The following is a 19,521-nucleotide window of genomic DNA, read 5'->3' on the forward strand; positions in this document are numbered from 1 at the left end:
CTGGGTTTCACATATCCATATCTTTTTTTCTTTTTTTTTAAAGATTTTTATTTATTTGAGAGAGAGAATGAGATAGAGCATGGGGGGGGGAGGGTCAGAGGGAGAAGCAGACTCCCCACTGAGCAGGGACCCCGACGCGGGACTTGGTCCCGGGACTCCAGGATCATGACCTGAGCTGAAGGCAGTCGCCTAACCAACAGAGCCACCCAGGCACCCCACATATCCATATCTTAAAGGGAGTGGTTTTATGCAGCTTTCTGTTCACCTAAATATTCGGCTAATGACTTGCTTCTGAAGTGTAAAGTGTGCTATTTGAGTGAAATGTAAGATTTTCATCTGTAATAAATAGATAAATAGAAATGTAAGATTTTAGTCTGTAATAAATACATGTATCCATAAGTGTGCATGTGAAAGTCAGCTCTTTAATTCAATAGTTCAGGTACAGACATACACATACTAAGTTACTTACAAGTACTTTTCGGTTGTAGGTTCAGAAACTTAAGTAGACAAAAGTCAACTCTCTCTAAATGTATGTATATACATTTGAATTTCTTTTTTTTTTTTTTCCCCTTCTTTTAGACTGACGGGATGGGTGTTGCTCAAACTGTTCAACAGCTTCTTTTGGAATATTCAGATTCACAAAGGCCAACTTGAGATGGTTAAAGCTGCAACTGAGGCAAGAGTTTTGTGGGATCTGTCATTCTGTTGTCCCCATGTTTGTGGAGTGATTTTAGAGTTCTTTTGTATGGAAATGTTCTCTTGTGTCCTGTGTGCATCCAACCCATTTGGAAGATTTCCCCCATGTGACATGAGCACAGTAGCTGTGCATTTGGGGAGGGGTGAGTAAAGGAGGACCTACCAGTAATGTGCTGGATTCCTTTTGTAAGTTACCTTGCAACAGCTCTGAAATTAGATAGAACAATCCATATTTATAAGTGACAAAATAAAAGCACAGATAAAGATTGCCCAGTCACGGCTAGTAAGTGACTGCCCATGATTTCAAGCCAAACCAAGCTTGGGGTTTACTTTGCTCTTTTGACATGATCAGGGCTGACTCTCAGAAATACATAAAGTCCACTTGAATTCTCAGTTGCACTTCTCCTTCCCCAGCTCTTTTTTTTTTTTTTTTAATTGTGGTGGTGGTGGTGGTTGTTTTCAGCTAAGGAAGTATTAAATTGGAAGAAGTTCATATTACTGGAAAATGTTTTTAAAGAATGAGTCATTGATTAGCCAGCGTTGGAGTGATTCTAACCAAATATGAAGTTGCGAAGTGTGATTGAAATTCACATTTGAATTTTAAATTTGGCATTTTTTCTTTTACTAGATGAATTTGCCACTTATATTTCTACCAGTTCACAGATCACATATTGACTATCTCCTGCTGACCTTCATTCTCTTCTGCCATAACATCAAAGCACCGTACATTGCTTCAGGCAACAATCTGAACATTCCCATCTTCAGGTAAGACCAACTTATTTTGAAATTTAAGATATGGAAAAATTATATTTTGAATTTTTGGTGTTTTCAGTGTACATTTTGAAACGTTAATTGTAGAGATGACATTAGGTTTTTTGCTTTCATTATACAAGTCATGCATGTTTATTGTGGAAAATCCAAAAGGTACAAAAAGGCATTAAGACTATCACTGTTATTTCTATGCTTTATGTGGGATACTTGAACTGTGAATACCTCAACTTCATGGGCACTATTTATCACACGGCTAAAAGGCAATTAGAAAGATGAGATAGCAAATTACTGTAGCAGGCCTGGCAGTAGGGAAGGTGGGGGTGGGGATATGGGTCGTGGTGATGGTATAAAGTAAGAAGAACCATACCTGTTACCTTTGACCTGATAATTTAGTAGTGCTAGAAACACATAATAATTATAATATGACACAAAAAGTATATTTTAGAGGTTTTTCAGGAGAAGGCAGTGCATTCCATTCAGAGGAAATAGTATGTGAAGAGGCCGAGAGGCTCAGATGCCTGGTACGGCCCCGAAATGGCAGACGATTCGGTAGGGTTAGAATGCAGGGTGCGGTGGGAAGGGTCAGAGGCCAGAAGTGGTCATTGCATAGGAATGCAGGGTGCAGTGGGAAGGGTCAGAGGCCGGAAGTGGTCATTGCATGGGGAGTGGGAGCTAGGTCAAAACAGTTTTTAAGCCGAGTTTAGAGTGTATCCTGTAGTTGAAAAGTGGTCAGATTTGGATTTTGAAAAGTCATTCTGGATTACAGGGTGTTAGAACAATTCTGACTCTATTAAAGTAGTTTAGGCAAAAGATAATGAAGGCTTAAAATTTGTAGTGGTGCTCTTGGTGAGGAAGGCATAGAGTGGAAAAGTATTTAGTAAGGTGAATTTATAAGACGAAATGCTAGTCCAGAGAGGGGGAGTTGTGGGAGGAAGACTCCCAGATATTTACCACCAGGGAACTGGATAGATAGTGGAGCTGATCACCAATGGGGAATGGGTGAGGAGTAGGTTTAGTTGGTTGGGGACATTGCAGGTTCAAATTTCAAAGCAGAGAGCATCTGTGACGTCGGCTCCGAGCAGTAGGGAGTATGAGGAGGATGGATTTACAGTAACTGGAGAGCAAGTGGAGTGGGGGGTTGTGCACATAAGGTCTCACAAAGTAGCCGTAATAACCTTTGTGTGTTGTGAAGTCTGATCCTCAGCCTCACAGTCCAAGGAGCTCCTTCCTGATTCCATTGGCTCAGAGTTCTGTGGCTAACCGGACTCATGGGAATAGCTGAAGGGAAGCCATTCATTCGTGTAGTCACTGATACTTACCCAGCTGTGCTGTAGACAAGAGTGAAGAAGTTACATAGTCCTTGCCTTCAAATAGCTCATAATCTACTGGGGAATATAAACAAACAGCTCTAATGCGATGCGATACACCCCCTGCGGGGCAGACATGCTTCCCTAGGGACTAGAATATCTGTGTTTACTCTCCTGGGAACCTCTTCCCAGTACTGGGAAAACTGGGAAGTTGCATTAGAAAGTCACCAGAAAGTCGGTAGCAGGCACAGACTTAGAGCCAAGAGAACTGTTCCCTTTGGGCTCTAGGGGGGCCCTGCCCCATAATAGTTTGCCTTTCCTGTCATCAGAGTAATTCCTGTACTCATTCCCTCCAGGTTCTCAGCTTGCAGGTGCTGCTGGAAGAATCTCATCGAAATGCGTGTTAAAAATTGATAATATCTCATAATCCAACTTTCCTTTTCATGAACTCTGTGCCGGGCGTTGCTTAGCTCATCCTTCCTTCAGACGTGACAGTCGATGACCTGGCCTGTTTATTGGCCACTTTCTTCTGTTACACGCCAGTCTGCCCGTTCACAAACCACTTTTCAGGGTGGGTTGTTTCTCTGGGGGGTTCATCTCATTCATTATGAACTTTCTCATAGTTTTGCTCTCAGAGAGTGAAAGAAGATAGTGAAAATATATATTGATATTAATATCACTCTATTTGAAAAGAAGAGGAGGCTCTGAATTTGGAAACGTTGCCTTAAGTATTATAAAATTTCATCTCAGTATCAAAATCTGTCAGTGTCATAGAACCATGGGGTTGAGAAAAGAATCGTTTTAGCCCCGTGTAAGTGTACATAAAGCACATTTTTGTTTCATGTTTTGGGAAAATGGTTGTGCTTGGTTTTGGTTTGATAAAATTACCCTTGTCTTACAGAGACACTCTCTAAGCAGTACTTTCTTGAGGAAATTTCCCCAAAGGAGCTTTTGTAACATCACATTCATTTTGTAGCAAATGTGCCAAAGGCAGATTTCAGGATGTCTAACAGTCAGTGTCCTGAGATCCTTGACAGTTTTCAAATTGAGCAGTATTTCATCATCCTCTTAAAATCTGTAACATTACCTTTGCAGGGTAATATATTATACAAACTTCTTTTGGTTTGGAACAGATGTTAGTAGGTTAGTAGGGCTTCAGTACACGAAGTGATATTCTAAAGGCTGACCAATGATGCAAATGACTGAAACATGTCAGTAACATGGAAAATGGAAAAACATCCACATTTTCACTGTCAACAGCTCAAACAACACATGTGGTTTATATTCCTACGGCATATGTTTTGAAGTAACTTGGAATTGAATATTGTTACGTTTTTATTTATAAATAACGGATGCGTTCTTCAATTTATAGTACCTTGATCCATAAGCTTGGGGGCTTTTTCATACGTCGGAGGCTGGACGAAACGCCAGATGGACGGAAGGATATTCTCTATAGAGCTTTGCTCCATGGAGTATGTATGCTCTCTCATCACCCTTAAAGCCCTTATAGTAGTTATCACAGTAGAAGGAAAAACAGACTTGATTGAGATTTAAAAAAAAATTGTTGTCTGTGTAATTATTTAAGTGGTTATTGTCTGGGTATGGGGGTTGATGATTATTTCTGTTATCACCAAAATATAGCATCGGCGGAGCTGGCTTGCTATTATTCCTGTGAATAAAATATTTTGTCAGTAGTGAAGTTACAGGTTTTTGTTTGTTTATTTTAAGATTTAACTTTGCTGAGCTTATTCTAAGTTGGGTGGTCTTGAATTCATGGTTTACATTCTCCTTATGTTCCAGCATATAGTTGAACTACTTCGACAGCAGCAGTTCTTAGAGATTTTTCTGGAAGGTACACGCTCTAGGAGTGGAAAAACCTCCTGTGCTCGGGCAGGACTTTTGTCAGTTGTGGTAGATACTTTGTCTACTAATACCATTCCAGACATCTTGATAATACCTGTTGGAATCTCCTATGATCGAATTATTGAAGGTCACTACAATGGCGAACAGCTGGTAAGAGGACTGCCTTCCCAAACGTCTTCTTCACTTTCAAGTCTTTTGCTTTTAGATACGGGCTTTTGGAATCAATTAGGAATTTTTTGCTGCTATTTAAAGCACTGTAGGAAACATGGTAGAGTGGGTGGGGTGAGTAGCTGTCATCCCTTGTGTCCGTGTGATTGGCCTTGCTAATGTGGCATTTTCCTGCACATCTTCCTTATCCATTCATCTGTCGGTAGATACTTGGGCTGCTTCCATACTTTGGCTGATATAAATGATGCTGCAGCAAACATGGAGTGCATGTATCCCTTTGAATTAGTGTTCTTGTATTTTGGGGGTAAATACCCAGTAGTATGATTATGGGCTTGTAGGGTAGTTCTATGTTTAATTTTTTGAGGAACCTCCATACTGTTTTCCACATTGGCTGCACCAGTTTGCATTCCCACCAGCGGTACAAGAGGGTTCCTTTTTCTCCACATCCTTGAAACACTTGTTTCTTGTGATTTTGATGCTAGCCATTCTGACAGGTGTGATATATCATTGTAGTTTTGATTTGCATTTCCCTGATGATGTGTCTGTTGGCATCTGTATGTCTTCTTTGGAGAACTATCTGTTCATGTCTTCTGCCCACTTTTTTTTTTAAAGATTTATTTACTAGGGGCGCCTGGGTGGCTCAGTCGGTTAAGTGACTGCCTTCGGCTCGGGTCATGATCCCAGGGTCCTGGGATCAAGCCCTGCATCGGGCTCTTGCTCTGCAGGGAGCCTGCTTCTCCCTCTCCTCCCCGCTTGTACTCTCTCACTGTCTCTCCTTCTCTCTCTCTCAAATAAATAAAATCTTTAAAAAAAAAAAAAAGATTTATTTACTAATTCATTTGAGAGAGAGAAGGTGCATGGAGGGGGTTTGGGGAGGGACAGAGAGAATCTCAAGCAGACTCTCTGCTGAGCATGTAGCCCCACGCGGGGCTTGATCTCATGACCCCGAGATCATGACCTGAGCCGAAACCAAGAGTCGGATGCCCAACTGACTGCACCACCCAGTCACCCCTGCCCATTTTTTAATTGGATTATTTGGATTTTTGTTTTTTGTTTTTTTTTTTAAATATGTTTATCTTTAATGATCCAAGATTCTGCAAGACACACTGATATACCCAGAACTGGGTGGAAATACAGCTTTCTCAGCCATACTGCCACCAATCTGGGGGAGGGAAGGGCCGGATCCTGGCTGGAGACCCTCCCCCCAGGTACAGTTGCAACCTCACAGGGAGTCTCAGTGCCCTATCTCCATGGAGACCAGCCCAGCACTGGGATAGGGCTCTGGGGAGCCCCTAGGAGCATCTCTGAGAGGTATTTCCCATTAAAAACGACCACAGCTGCCCTCCCCCACCCAAAGCTACTGCCCAGCTTCCCCTCTTCCCCCTCTGCCAAGACAGAGGAAATGGAGTGACCACAGGAGGACAAAGTGACTGTACTTCCTATTGGGCAAGAAGAACGAAGGGAGGGGTTAGCAAGGTGGGTGCCATGGGCAAATGGAGGTGCCATGATTGCCAAAGGGCCAGGTGTGCCCCAACCCCAGAACTACCCTGTGTTGCCAGGGCGCCACTGCTCTGGGGCATAGAAAAAGGCAGGTCTTCAAGGCTGCTTCCTCCTCTAGAGCTGCCCAAGGTTCAGATCAAAAGGGGATGGGGCCCAGGAAGGCTCTACAACCCCAGGAGGCAGTGACACCCACTGCCAAGACACTACCTGTGTCATGATGCAGTGTCAGGGATGTGTAGCCCCCATGCCTCCCTTCCCGGCCTGCGGGACTGCCAGAGGTCCGGCCGAGAAGAACTCCAGGGAAGACCTGGACAGGGGTCAGGGCAGGAGACAAAATCTTCTCCAACTTGACAGCAAAACAGAGCAAGTTCAAAGAAACAAAACCTTGATTTGTACAGCAGCTGCCCCTGGCCTACACCCACTTAGGGTCGCCCCAATAAAAAGCTGGGCAGAGCAGGAGCATGGCCGCCCTCGGGGCAGTGCACGGAACTCAGAAAAGTGAGTCTACAGGATACAAGAGAGAAGGGCAGAGCCAAGGCCCTGCTGTTCCCTGACACGTCCTCCCCTGGCCGCACGTTCCCTGGGCCCTGACCTCAAACCCACTGTAGGAGCAACATCCTTAGGCTGAGCCCTGGCAGGCAGGTCTCCGGGGAGGGAAGTTCAAAAGGTGTCCCGGAAGGAACGTGAGAGTCCTCTGAAGGCCCCTGCCTGAGTTCTTCAGGGAGAATGTTGAGTTGTGTAAGTTCTTTATATGTTTTAAATACTAACTCTTTATCCTCTTTATTACATTGTCGTTTGCAAATATCTTCTCCCATGCAGTAGGTTGTCTTTTAGTTTTGTTGAATGTTTCCTTTGCTATGCAGAAACTTTATTTTCATGTAGTCTTAATAGTTTATTTTTGCTTTTATTTCCCTTGTCTCGAGACATATCTAGAAAAATGTTGCTATGGCCAGTGTCAGAGAAATTACTGCCTGTGTTCTCTTCAAGGGTTTTTATGGTTTCAGGTCTCATATTTAGGTCTTTCATCCATTTTGAGTGTATATTTGTGTATGGTGTAAGGAAGTGGTCCAGTTTAGTTCTTTTGCATGTAGCTGTCCAGTTTTCCCTTCACCATTTGTTGAAGAGACAGTCCTTTTCCCCGGGCATAGTCTTGCCTCCTTTGTTGAAGAGTAGTTGACCAAATAATTGTGGGTTTATTTCTGGACTTTTCTATTCTGTTCCATTGATCTATGTGTCTATTTTTGTGCCAATACCATAGTTCGCAGTCGTATTTTTGTGAATGGTGTAAACAATGTACTAAGTGAATTAGTGTTAAGTGTTCTGGTTTTCACTGACCAGACTGCCTCTCCCAATAAAAGGATTACATCTGTTAGCATCTTTGCATGCTAAAGGTTTTATAACAGGTCTCAGTCAATGAATACTTATTTTTCTTTATTTAGTGTTGTTCTTTATACAAACCTCCAGTTTCCATAAAAAAAAAAAAAATAAATGGCAGGCGCCTGGGTGGCTCAGTTAGTTAAATGTCCAAGTCGGGTTTCGGCTCAGGTCATGATCTCAGGGTGGTGAGATTGAGCCCTGCATCAGGCTCTGCGCTTGGTGGGGAGTCTGCTGGAGATTCTCTGTCCCTCTGTACCGCCCCCTTCCCCACACATGCTCGCTTGCTCTCTCTCTCAGATAAAGCTAAGAAGTAAATAAATAAATAAATGGCATTTTTTGGATAACAGAATGCCTATTAGCTTTATTTCTTACCATGCTATTCTTTTAAAATTGGAATTTAGGGAAAACCTAAGAAGAATGAGAGCCTTTGGAGTGTAGCTAGAGGAGTTATCAGAATGTTACGAAAAAACTATGGATGTGTCAGAGTGGATTTTGCACAACCATTTTCCTTAAAGGTGAGTATCTGTTGGAATGATGCAGTGTTAAAGCGTTGGTGTAGCTCCGTGTTGGAAGATGTGGGCTCTGGTCCTGCCTCTGCAGCCTCCTCTCCGTGTGACCTCGGTTTCTTCTCTTGGGAAATGAAGACTATGTCAAGAATGGCATTTCCTAAATTTTCCTACCAAAGTATGCCTGTTGACAGAGGACAGTAAATATCTATCTTTGGGAGATGCCAGGGTCAACATTTATTGCTACTGTTTCTTTTTTAGTTCATGAGAATTCTGCTTGTTGCTTCATAGTATATATTGGTATTTTATATTTTAAAATTGCCTTTAGAGGAAATTTTGCAAAATCTACCCCTAAAATCTGGGTAAAATTGACAGTCTAGGATGATGTTCTCCTGAGTGGAATCCAGCCCGCACACATTTCACAGGGAGAGTGACATTCTTACGCAGAAGCCTGGCACTGATGGGTCCCGAGGTCCTGGCAGTTTTAAATTCCTAAGACTTTTGAATTGGTGGAGAAGAAGGATGAGTAAGGGAATCGGGAGCCCAGGGATAAGGGGCAGGGGTCCTCCTTTTCCTTTTGTTCCATTCTTAGTTTTACTTCAAAGAACCTAACTGCCAGGCTAGATGCTTTCTGGCCTTACATGCTTTCCACTTTGAGGAGCCTTGTCATTTCTTACCACTTTATCTTTTTCAAAACTGTTGCACAATTTCTCTATGTTGTTATGATTTGCTGTTGGATTGAGGTTCTTTTGAATATTATGTAACCCTCAGGTTGTCAGATTTCCTTTAAAAAGCATGGTTGTGTTGATCATTACTAATAATAATATTGGGAATGTCCGATATTTTGTGTCGATGTGAGAAAAGTTAAGTGTTTTCCTTTAACTTTTAAATAATTCTGTTTAAGGGGTGCCTGGCAGCTCTTGATACTGGGATCGTGAGTTCAAACCCCACATTGGGCGTGGAGTCTACTTAAAAAAATTTTTAAAAATTAAAAAAGTTAAAAAATTAAAAAAATACATAATTGTGCTTAAGCGTCATTGTCCCATCCTTTGTATCATCAGGCCTTAGATTTCACACTTGCCAAAATTCTAGGAGTTGTCCTGCAGTTCTGAAGGTAGTTTAGGCTATGGAAAGTACTTCTGCTCTGTAGCATGGCTCATTTTATAAAGTACTCCCTTTTTACTTTTTGAAGATTGAATTTTATTTTATATATATTTATGTAAGCAAGACAATGAGTTAATGACTGTGTTGTATTCCCCGCCCCCCAGGAATATTTAGAAAGCCAAAGTCAGAAACCTGTATCTGCTCCACTTTCTCTGGAGCAAGCATTGTTACCAGCTATACTTCCTTTAAGGTAAGATTTGTGGAAACTTTTTGTACTATCTATACTATCAAATATCTGTTATTTCTGGCATTGCACAGAAAAATAGGTTAAGTTTATGAAGAATGTGCACATTCTCATTGTCACTTCCTCCCTTTGGGTAACTTTTCTCTGGGTCTGATAAAGGATAGTGAAGTGACACATTTTCATACTAGTCTGGAGGTTTTTGATTATTTGCGTTATAACATCTTTTTGATTGTATGAATCAGGTAGGAGTTCTTATTTGATTTATGCTTTTGAATGTTGGAACTGGATTCCTTTTGGTAGTAGCTTAGGTTATGCATATTGTATGTAAGTGCAGTGTATAAAAGAGTTTTCCTACGTACATTTTCCAGACTTCAGGGTGAAGTGTAACTTAGAGAAATTAAATATTAAGCCCCTCCCCTAATGTGTGCAGGTGTCAAAATTTTAGAAATGTTTTAAAATGAGGTATCTTACTTTATGCAGTCTTTTTCAGCCAGTGGATTTTGGAGGTGGTGTACCAATAGATTATTTGGTCATAACTCAAAATCTTTTGGTCAGGAGACTGTATTAAATATAATAAGGTATGTTATGGGGGAAAACGATGCATAGAAATGATCTATTTGTGGTTTAAATTTAGAATATGTAGAATTGAAAGTATTTAAGACATTTATACCTTAATTCTAGATAGTTTGCTTATAAGAGAGAGAAGAGTGTGGTTATAGAGTCTAATTAGAAAACAATCTTTTCAGACCCAATGATGCTGCTGATGAAGGTGCAGACACATCCATTAATGAGTCCAGAAATGTAACAGATGAGTCCTTCCGAAGAAGACTGATTGCAAATCTGGCTGAGCACGTTCTCTTCAGTAAGTACGATACCAAACCCTTTCATTCTGCAGTTCAGACTCAGCATGGTGCCGGGCACACTGCACTGGTTTTGGAATCTGCTGGAGTTAGGTTCTACTTCTGGTGCCATTACCTACTGCACAGGTGGTGATGGAAAGTTATTAGAAGGTGATGCCAGGGGGATTTGAAGTAATTAAGTAAAACATCAGACAGGGTGCCTGAGAATTAATAGGTGCTCATATGGTAGGTCTTATGCTTTTTAAAAAAACAGTACTGTCAAAATGATTTATTGTCTCTTTTGTTCATGAATTTCTTTGCACTAATTAGCGGGATGGCGTCTAGGTGTATAGTTGCATGTCCTTTTTCCTGCTGACACCATGATTATTTTTATCCAGCAAATATTGAGGGGCTCTTATGTATGTGTAAAGCTTTGTTTTAGCTGTGGGGAATACAAATTGAAGAATTAGCAGTTCTGCCTGAGCTTACGCTCGTCTGGGTGGCAGAGCTGTGCGCAAGTAATTCAAGTGGGAGTGAGCCAGAGCAGAGTGAGTTGTGTGCAGAATTAGCCTTCTCGAAGTCCCGAATGCCAACATGTGTCATGTTGTAGGATCCGCTTCAAAATCCTGTGGCAGTGATAGTGGCTAGCCCCTTGGTGCACAGCCCAGGGGGGGCTCTCCTTTCCATTCCCTGAGCCTCACTCCCAGGTAGGCCAGACTCTCAGCACTTGCTGGCGACACCGTCATGGGGACTTCTTCCCCTCCTCTCGCTCCTGCCGCTCCAGCTCCTAGTCCTGCTTCTCGGGAGGTCGGGGTATTCTTTTGTGCGCACATCTGTTTGCGTGTCTCTACCCAGACAACCAGGATGTGGCTGTCTAGTTGCTAAAAATATTTTTTTACGATTTTGTATTGCACTGTTTTCCATTTATAACACACATACTTATTTATGTTTTTAAAAAACTCTATAAATATTCTTTTTAATGGCTCTGAATATGGTACTTGGTACTTTTTTCATTTTTTAAACACTGGAGACAGCACTGAGTGTGAGTGAAGTGTACATGAATTCATTATCATCTCAGAAAATTCACACACGGTGTGTTTATTTCAGATTCTTCCATAGATGTTCTCGTACTTGATATATATGATTATATTTTCTACGAATTCCGGGTATTGGGTTATGGACTACAGTAATTCTCAAATGTATTTTGTCCTCTCCCTCCATACCTCGGGCCTGGTCGTTTCCTCCTCAGCCCAGTGAATGAGGCAGCATTTTCATCTTACCAGTGAGGAAGCTGCTGCACGGGGGTTGAAGTAATTTCCCCCAGTTACGAAATTAGGCAGTGTAGGAATTAGATTTGAGCCCAGATTTTCTGACTTCAGATCGACTGCCCCTTCTCCCACTGCACCCCTGTTCTAGGGTGACAGTGATTATGCCTGCAGAAGAGAGCAGTGAGGTGTATAGCCACCAGAGCCTGGAGCCAGGAGCACGTCCAGAAGCACGGAAGTGGGAGACCCTGTAGAGCTGCCAGAGCAGGCTTCTACTCTGGGTCTTCTACTGCCTTCCATGAAGATGTCTCTTGGCCATTCAGTAACTAAATTCCACTGGCCTGTTTGGAAAGTGGCGCTGTCTTAGGCTGAGTGCTGTTACACGATACCAATAATCTCTAGTGAGGACTGTTGGCCAGAACGTGGTACCGTGTTGTCCTTTCCCTTCGGTAAATTCTAGTTACAGGAAATGTGGTAGATGTAGAGGTATTTATAGTTGTAAATACTCCTGTTTAAGATGTAGGTACTTTCGGAGACTTTGAGCGGTATTGAAGAAAGGGAGCCTAAAGCTCTGTGTTTGCCTTCCAGCGGCTAGCAAGTCCTGTGCCATTATGTCCACGCACATCGTGGCCTGCCTGCTCCTCTACAGACACAGGCAGGTACGTCTGCGGTGTCCCCTGCACTCGAGGGGAAGCGTGCGGATGCCTTGTCAGCTGTTCAGAGCTTGTTCGTGAATGGACATGGCCCAGTCCTGGCTTGTGCTTCTGAGATAAGCAGTAAAATAAGCCAAGCACCTAGCTCACGTGCTCTGGGGCTTCCAGATCCAACGGAGGAAGACGTCTACGTGAAAAAGCTCCGAGACTGCATAACTTAGACGACAGTAGGACATTTGAGTACTATAGTTCACGTAAATAAGGCCTATTGCGTTGACGTGCCGTAAGTGTTCTGACAGCTGATGACAGCTATTTGACTTATGTTTAGGGCCACGTTCCCTTCATGCACTTGTCTAAGTGCTATGATGGAAAAGACCGCATTTGTGCCATTCACAGTCATGTTCTCAACACCAAACATAGTGCCTACGTGTGTGCGTGTGTACACACATGCACGTGCACACACACGTACACATGTATGTACACGTGCATATACAATACACATGCACGCATATACACATGCACGCATGCATCATACACGTACGCGCACACATGCATGTACACACACGTATGTACACACACATCCACACACATGTATGTACACACATATGTAAGCACCAACTAAGTAGTTGTCAGATGAATATTTAAATATTTAAAATGAGGGAAATTGGGGCGCCAACTAGGTGACTCAGTCGGTTAAGCGTCTGCCTTTGGTTCAGGTCATGATCACAGGGGTCCTGGGATTGAGCCCCGCATCGGGCTCCCAGCTCAGCGGGGAGTCAGCTTCTCCCTCTCCCTGCTTGTGCTCTCTAGCTCTCTCTCTCAAATAAATAAGTAAAATTGTTAAAAAAAAATAAAAGGGGAGTTACTGCTTAAAACGTAAGCAGTGCTTGCTTTTAGATGGCTTCTTCTGCCCTTTGTGATCTTACATGCTCCTGTCATGTGTTGTGACCAGAGCATTCTCTCTGGATGTGAATATCTTGACCTTCAGGAGGACCAGCTTTTTCACCAGTTTTCTGACATCCCGTGTCCTAATATTCTGGCCCTTTCTCTCTGTGCCAACAGCAGGCTGCAGGAAAGCCAAGGCAAGACCTAAAATCCTCAGAATGCCTCTTGGCTTTTTGGGAGGCAGGTTTTCCAGTGTTGCGAGATCATTTCTGTCTGTTTCTCCAGGGCATTGATCTCTCCACATTGGTGGAGGACTTCTTTGTGATGAAGGAGGAAGTCCTGGCTCGTGATTTCGACCTGGGCTTCTCAGGAAACTCTGAAGATGTAGTCATGCATGCCATACAGCTGCTGGGAAATTGTGTCACGATCACCCACACCAGCAGGAACGATGAGTTTTTTATTACCCCCAGCACAACTGTCCCGTCAGTCTTTGAACTCAACTTCTACAGCAATGGCGTGCTCCATGTCTTCATCATGGAGGCCATCATAGGTACGGCCTGCCCGGAAGTAGCTTCGTGGGAGGGAAAAGAGCCTAAAGCACATGGTGGTGTCTGTTGATTTAGATCGTAGCCCCTTGTTGGAGGGGATGTGTTGCTATATCACTATAGCTTATTTTTTACATTTATTAATCAATGAGTAGTTACTGAATTACCGTTTGCGTAGTATTACGCTTATTACCGAGGAGGAGAGGGAAGGTGTTCGGCTCTCAGGAGCTGGAAGTCTGCGTGAGACAAGAAAGTGCACATGGCAGTAAGGTGAGCGTAGGGTGTGAAGAGGGAGCAGAGGAGAAGGAGAGCAGGAGGGACCGAAGCCCCTGAGGGAAGGGGTTAGATGGAGTTGGGATCACATGGCATCATGAGGAGTGAATCCTGAAGGGATTTAGTTACGTTTTTCTCCAGTGAATGCAGGTAATTCTTTCTGATGTGTTCACAATCTATTAAGGTAATCCAAGTTTTCTGAGCCAGTTCAAGTTTTTCTTGGAGCTCTAAGGTGGCCGGCCTCAGTGATGCTTTTCTCTCCTTAGCCTGCAGCCTTTACGCAGTTCTGAACAAGAGGGGCTCGGGAGGGCCTGCGGGGCCGTCCCCCAGCCTGATCAGCCAGGAGCAGCTGGTGCGGAAGGCCTCCAGCCTCTGCTACCTGCTCTCTAACGAAGGCACCGTATCGCTCGTAAGTGGACTCTTCAGTGCCGCCTCTTGTCTTTTCTAGAGAATTTTTATGAAAACATAAGCCACCTTTGTTTTTCTCTCAGGGAATGTTTGGTCTGTTACTGAAGCTTTACATAATACTCCTGAGTCTCAGTGACTCTCAGGCCAATATGTTGTTTGCTAACTTTGTTTGCTGTTGGGATCACTGCTCCAGTGAACCCCTGATGTAGTTATGAGGTGTGATAGGACAGATTGCTCAACATGCTCCATGAGTCAGAGCCAAAGTTACTGAGCTCTTATTGTACATACGTCACTGGGTCAGAGGCTTGTAAATAATTAACATGCCCAGAACGTAAGAGCCAAAACCAGTCTTAAAAATCATCTCTTCAACCCCTGTCATTTTACTAATGGGAAAACTAAGGCCCAGCAGGGCTGATGAGCATTTATTTTATATTCTAGCACTTTTAGACATTCATAATTAGGCATAGGTATTCAGCAATAGATTTTTTCCCTCAAAATCATCAACAAATAGTATCCCTATTCTATTTAAAGTCTAATACTCTCACTCATTTGAATGTGTCTTGGGACATTTGTGCCTGCTTGTATTGTGAGTGCGGCCCTCCACCGCGTTCTTTGCATATGGTATATTGTCACCCTGTTGGGGAATCTGTTTTGCGTGAACCCTGGGGGGCAGGGCAGGATGGGATGGGGTGGATAGAGCTCCCAAGATTGACTGTGTCCTTTTCCTGGGTCATTTTTGAGTTACTTGAATATTTGTCTCCTCCTCCACCACCTCTCTGTACAGCGTTTACCATAAGGTGCATTTGCAGGGAAATTGTCTTGTGATGGACAAGAAATCGGTGGTAGGGGCCTGACGAGCAGCCCTTCTGAGGCCGGCTCCACCCACTCACTGGGTGCTCTGCCAGACCCAGAACGAGGGCTTTTCTTGGGCATTGCCCTTGACCATGCATTTATCAAGAGGGTGGGCGTTGGGAATCTTAGGACTTGCCCAGTAGAACGAAGTAGTTGATACGGAAGCATTTGGCGGTTACTTTGTACAGTGTTTTATGTCTATAAAAAGGTCAGTGATGGGGCGTCCGGGTGGCTCAGTCGGTTAAGCGTCTGCCTTCGACTCAGGTCATGATCCCAGGGTCCTGGGATTGAGCCCCATGTTGGGCTCCCTGCTCAGCAGGGAGCCTGCTTCTCTCTCTCTCTCTCTCTCTCTCTCTCTCTCTCTCTGCCCCTCCCTGCCCCCACTTGTGCTTTTTTTTTCCTCTCTCAAATAAATAAAATCGTTTAAAAAAAAAAAAAGTTCAGTGACATTTATATTTAAATGCCTTTTCTTTTCAGCCTTGCCAGACGTTTTACCAGATTTGCCATGAAACAGTAGGAAGGTTTATCCAGTATGGCATTCTCGTAGTGGCAGAGGTAAGAGGAATGGCTCTCCTTCATTTGCCTTTATTTAGTTTGCTCTTCCTTGTCTTTTCTACCAGTTATTTTACTCAGTGTTACAACTGATTATTTTAGACAATAATTACACTTGAAATGTAGTCAAGTCCACATGAAGAGAAAAGAAAAGTAAGAACAGGGAGAGTAAAACACCTTTTGGGATTGTTTTTAATATTTTGGTTTCTTTTGTGTAACTGGTGTTGTCTAGAACATATCTTGACTCCGTGATACCTGAAAGTTTTCATTCCAAGAGGAGATGTTTCACATATGCGCATGCTTGTAGCTTGCACACACACATTTTTCTCTTTTGAGATTTTAATTTTTGTCGATTTAGTGTAGCGGGTATGGCTTGGGGAAGTAGAAATTAGGTTAGAGGAGGTGAGGGTATCTTTATTTGCTCTGTCTGGTAGCTTCCCCCCACTACCTCTTCCTTTCTTTCTTTCCCTCCCCACCGTCTGCCGAGTGACTCTGAGTTTGGAACCGGAGGTGGGTTGACACTGAATGGCTAACAGAGAGGAGTAGGGAGGCAGGGAGAGGGGCTGCTGGCCTGACGTCCAGGCACGCAGATGTCCGTGTGCCCATGCCTGTTTATTTCCTGTTCGCCATCTCTTTGGCATAGCAAGATGACCAGGAAGATATTAGTCCTGGTCTTGCTGAGCAGCAGTGGGATAAGAAGCTTCCTGAGCCTTTGTCTTGGAGAAGTGATGAAGAAGATGAAGACAGTGATTTTGGTGAGGAGCAGCGAGATTGCTACCTGAAGGTACTTCGGTGAAGAATTCTGGTGGACATTACAGGGAGGAGTTGAGGTTTTTGTTGCCCCTAGTTAATGAGGTTCTTAGAAACTGAGCCTCTGCTGACTTATTCCCATTTCTGGCACCCATAAGCCAGCTGTGGTCCTTTCTGCCTAATAAAGACACTCAAATGTTGGAGGTGAGCGAATACCCCCAATTGCTCAGTTTGGGTGCAGGTAACAGAAAAGGAAGCAAAAGTGCAAATTTGGGAAGATGAGTATCGTGTGTGAGACCCTTCCTGACCCTCTCTTCACAATGCCCAGGGTGCAGACCTATTTGCCCACACCTCTGTTCCCTCCTGAAGAGGCAGGACTGTGTTCAGTCACCAGCAAGACCAGGCGGTGCGGGCCCAGGGTGGTGGAGGGATCACTCCTCAGCTGCCACGGCCGGTGGCTCTTTCAGAGTGCTGCTCAGTCTTGCCAGTCCTCCCCAAATTTCTTACCTTGAGCCCTTTGCCTTCAATTAAAACAAATCTCATCACAGGAGAAACTTTAGATGTTTAAAAGATAGATTGTCCCTGATTTGTAATTTTATAAGTTAATAATGACCCATTTTTTCTGAATACCTTAAATGGATTACTCTAGAATACCCCTGGTTTACACACACACACAGTTAGGAGGTGTGACTTCTGGAGAGTCCGCCTGGCCTTTTTGGGTGTGATCAGCCGTGAGATGGGGCAGTGAGAGCCCCCGCTGCCACCCGGCACCCCGTCGCCACGACCGCCACTCCCCACTGTGCCAGAATGTGGGCCAAAGGCCGCGTGGGGTGGCAGGAAGTGAGGACCGGGGAGGACTGAGGTGACCTTGGCGTCTTGCCATGTGCCCTCTTTCACACTTGAGCGAAACCCCGGGGTGTCCAGCCTGGGGACCAGCTATGCTCAGTGGTGACGACATGTCAGTCAAGTATGCCCGTTTCTTGCAGGCAGCTGTCCAGTGAATGCAAACCGCAGATACTGTAGAAAACAGTGACCCCCAGTGCAGGGCCCATTTCAAAGCCAGAGTCCTGTTCAGCAGAGGGCCTGTGCCCGGGGAGTGGCAGGCTGCTTCCGTCTGGCCCAGGTCCGGCCTCCGCGGAAGTTGCTGTGTCAGCATGCTTGTTCTCCCCGCTTCTCGTGGCCTTATCCCCCGCTCTTGCACTCCCAGGTGAGCCAGTCCAAGGAGCACCAGCAGTTCGTCACCTTCTTGCAGAGGCTCCTCGGGCCTTCGCTGGAGGCCTACAGCTCCGCCGCCATCTTCATCCACAACTTCAGTGGCCCGGTTCCCGAGCCTGAGTACCTGCAAAAGTTGCACAAATACCTGATCACCAGAACAGAAAGAAGTGTTGCCGTATATGGTAGGCCTGTTGCTGCTTCGGCTTCTTTTAAAAGCTCTGCCTTTTTTGACGATAGGTACACCGTAGGGAAGAAATGCAGAATTATCCCCACCTCTGGCTTCATAGATTCCTATTGTCTGTTTCGGGATGTTCTGTAAATGGGACGATACAGTGCTGCACTCTTGTGTGTGGCTTTTGTCACTTAACGTGGTAAGTGAGAGTCCTGCGTGTTCGTGCATGTGGGTGGTTGTTTATTCTTGTTCCTTTATAGTATTCCCACATATAAACATCCACTGCATTTTATTTATGCCCATCACTGAGGGATAGTTGGGGTGTCTGCACTTGAGAGCTACCGTGACTGGTGCTGCCATGAACGTGTTGAAGGCGTCGGCACGAACCTATCCGTGTGTAGGAGTAGTGTTGCCTGTCAGAGCCTCTGTGGGCCCCGCAGGTGGTTCCTTGGGGGGGGGGGGCGCCCGTCTGCACTCCGGCTGCGGCGTGTTTCCGGGGCTCCACCTCCGGCCCTTGCTTGGTCATGATAAGAGGTGCGACTAGGGTGGGAGCAACGTTTTATACAGTGATGGCTTAGGACCAAAACTGCTTGGAATCCAGACTCTTTAGAGCCAAAAGGGCTCTAGGGATAATTTCTCTCTAGACATTCTCTCTGTATCCATGTAGACCTATGTGGTTCTAGATTTCTCTCCAGATAGATAGATAGATATCTGGAGAGAACTCACCCACTTTATAGATGAGGAAACTATCGTAGATCACACAGCCAGTTAATGGGCACACGTGGGTTCAGCACTCTTTTTCCGACCTCTAGATTTGTGCTCTTTCCGGTTCCACTGATAACAGGACTCATCTGTTCATCACTGTGCAGTTTAACAGAATTTCTACCCACTGTCTTGTTCGCTTCTCTCAAAAACCCGCTGACCTGGATGTTGCAGGTGTTTCTCCTTTTCCTCTCTCTCGTTCCCTCCCTTCCTCTTTCTGTCTCTCTTCTTGCTCTTTTTGCCTTAAAAGATGACAGAATAGGTTTAAAGAAACAGCAAGTCCTGTGAGACCTCCCAGGTCACCGGTGGCAGGAGTGAAGCTGGATCGGAGTCCGCCGACTTGCTCAAACCCTCTCCAGGGCCTCCCACACCTTGTTGCTGTGGATGTTGGGGTTTACGTGTTTGCCGGGCATCAGCTTTTGACAAGGTCTTATGCTTTCCCTGCAGCTGAGAGCGCCACTTACTGCCTCGTGAAGAATGCTGTGAAAATGTTTAAGGATATTGGGGTGAGTCCCCACCGCTTATGGTAGGAAGGCGTGTGTTACCTTCTCGCTCTGCTCAGATCTCGTCTGTTTGAGCCACCTGCATTTGGGGCGGGCCCTGAGAAAAGCAGTTTCTGCTGGACTGATCATGAGCACGTTTCTGGGGATTGGAAAGGGGACGGGCATGTTGAAGGTGAGGCCCATCAGTACAGATTTGTTTGAATGTTCCAGAATTTTCCTGGTTTTCACCTTCATCCCCAAACCATTTACATATCACAGGTGGCAGTGTGTTTCAACATGCTACTGCAGTTTTCGGCCAGGATGTTAGTTAT

General features: G+C 44.5%; 1 protein-coding gene across 7 annotated transcripts in view; it reads left to right on the forward strand.

The window, feature by feature from the left end:
- The window catches only part of GPAM (glycerol-3-phosphate acyltransferase, mitochondrial), a 59,150-nt gene that overhangs the window by 35,452 nt on the left and 4,177 nt on the right, over nucleotides 1-19,521 (forward strand). For all 7 annotated transcript variants that reach the window (XM_073904204.1, XM_073904206.1, XM_025880769.2 and 4 more), the window contains 14 exons: nucleotides 580-676; nucleotides 1,325-1,461; nucleotides 4,147-4,246; nucleotides 4,575-4,787; nucleotides 8,084-8,197; nucleotides 9,457-9,542; nucleotides 10,283-10,398; nucleotides 12,229-12,299; nucleotides 13,464-13,728; nucleotides 14,263-14,405; nucleotides 15,734-15,811; nucleotides 16,452-16,592; nucleotides 17,766-17,955; nucleotides 19,155-19,213. In XM_073904204.1, the coding sequence (XP_073760305.1) occupies nucleotides 580-676; nucleotides 1,325-1,461; nucleotides 4,147-4,246; nucleotides 4,575-4,787; nucleotides 8,084-8,197; nucleotides 9,457-9,542; nucleotides 10,283-10,398; nucleotides 12,229-12,299; nucleotides 13,464-13,728; nucleotides 14,263-14,405; nucleotides 15,734-15,811; nucleotides 16,452-16,592; nucleotides 17,766-17,955; nucleotides 19,155-19,213 (1,810 nt within the window). The remainder of the gene's footprint in view (nucleotides 1-579; nucleotides 677-1,324; nucleotides 1,462-4,146; nucleotides 4,247-4,574; nucleotides 4,788-8,083; nucleotides 8,198-9,456; nucleotides 9,543-10,282; nucleotides 10,399-12,228; nucleotides 12,300-13,463; nucleotides 13,729-14,262; nucleotides 14,406-15,733; nucleotides 15,812-16,451; nucleotides 16,593-17,765; nucleotides 17,956-19,154; nucleotides 19,214-19,521) is intronic.

Source organism: Callorhinus ursinus, unplaced genomic scaffold (genome assembly GCF_003265705.2).
Source record: "Callorhinus ursinus isolate GAN/ISIS: 27379988/994484 unplaced genomic scaffold, GSC_fseal_2.0 scaffold20, whole genome shotgun sequence".
NCBI classification, from domain to species: Eukaryota; Metazoa; Chordata; class Mammalia; order Carnivora; family Otariidae; genus Callorhinus; species Callorhinus ursinus.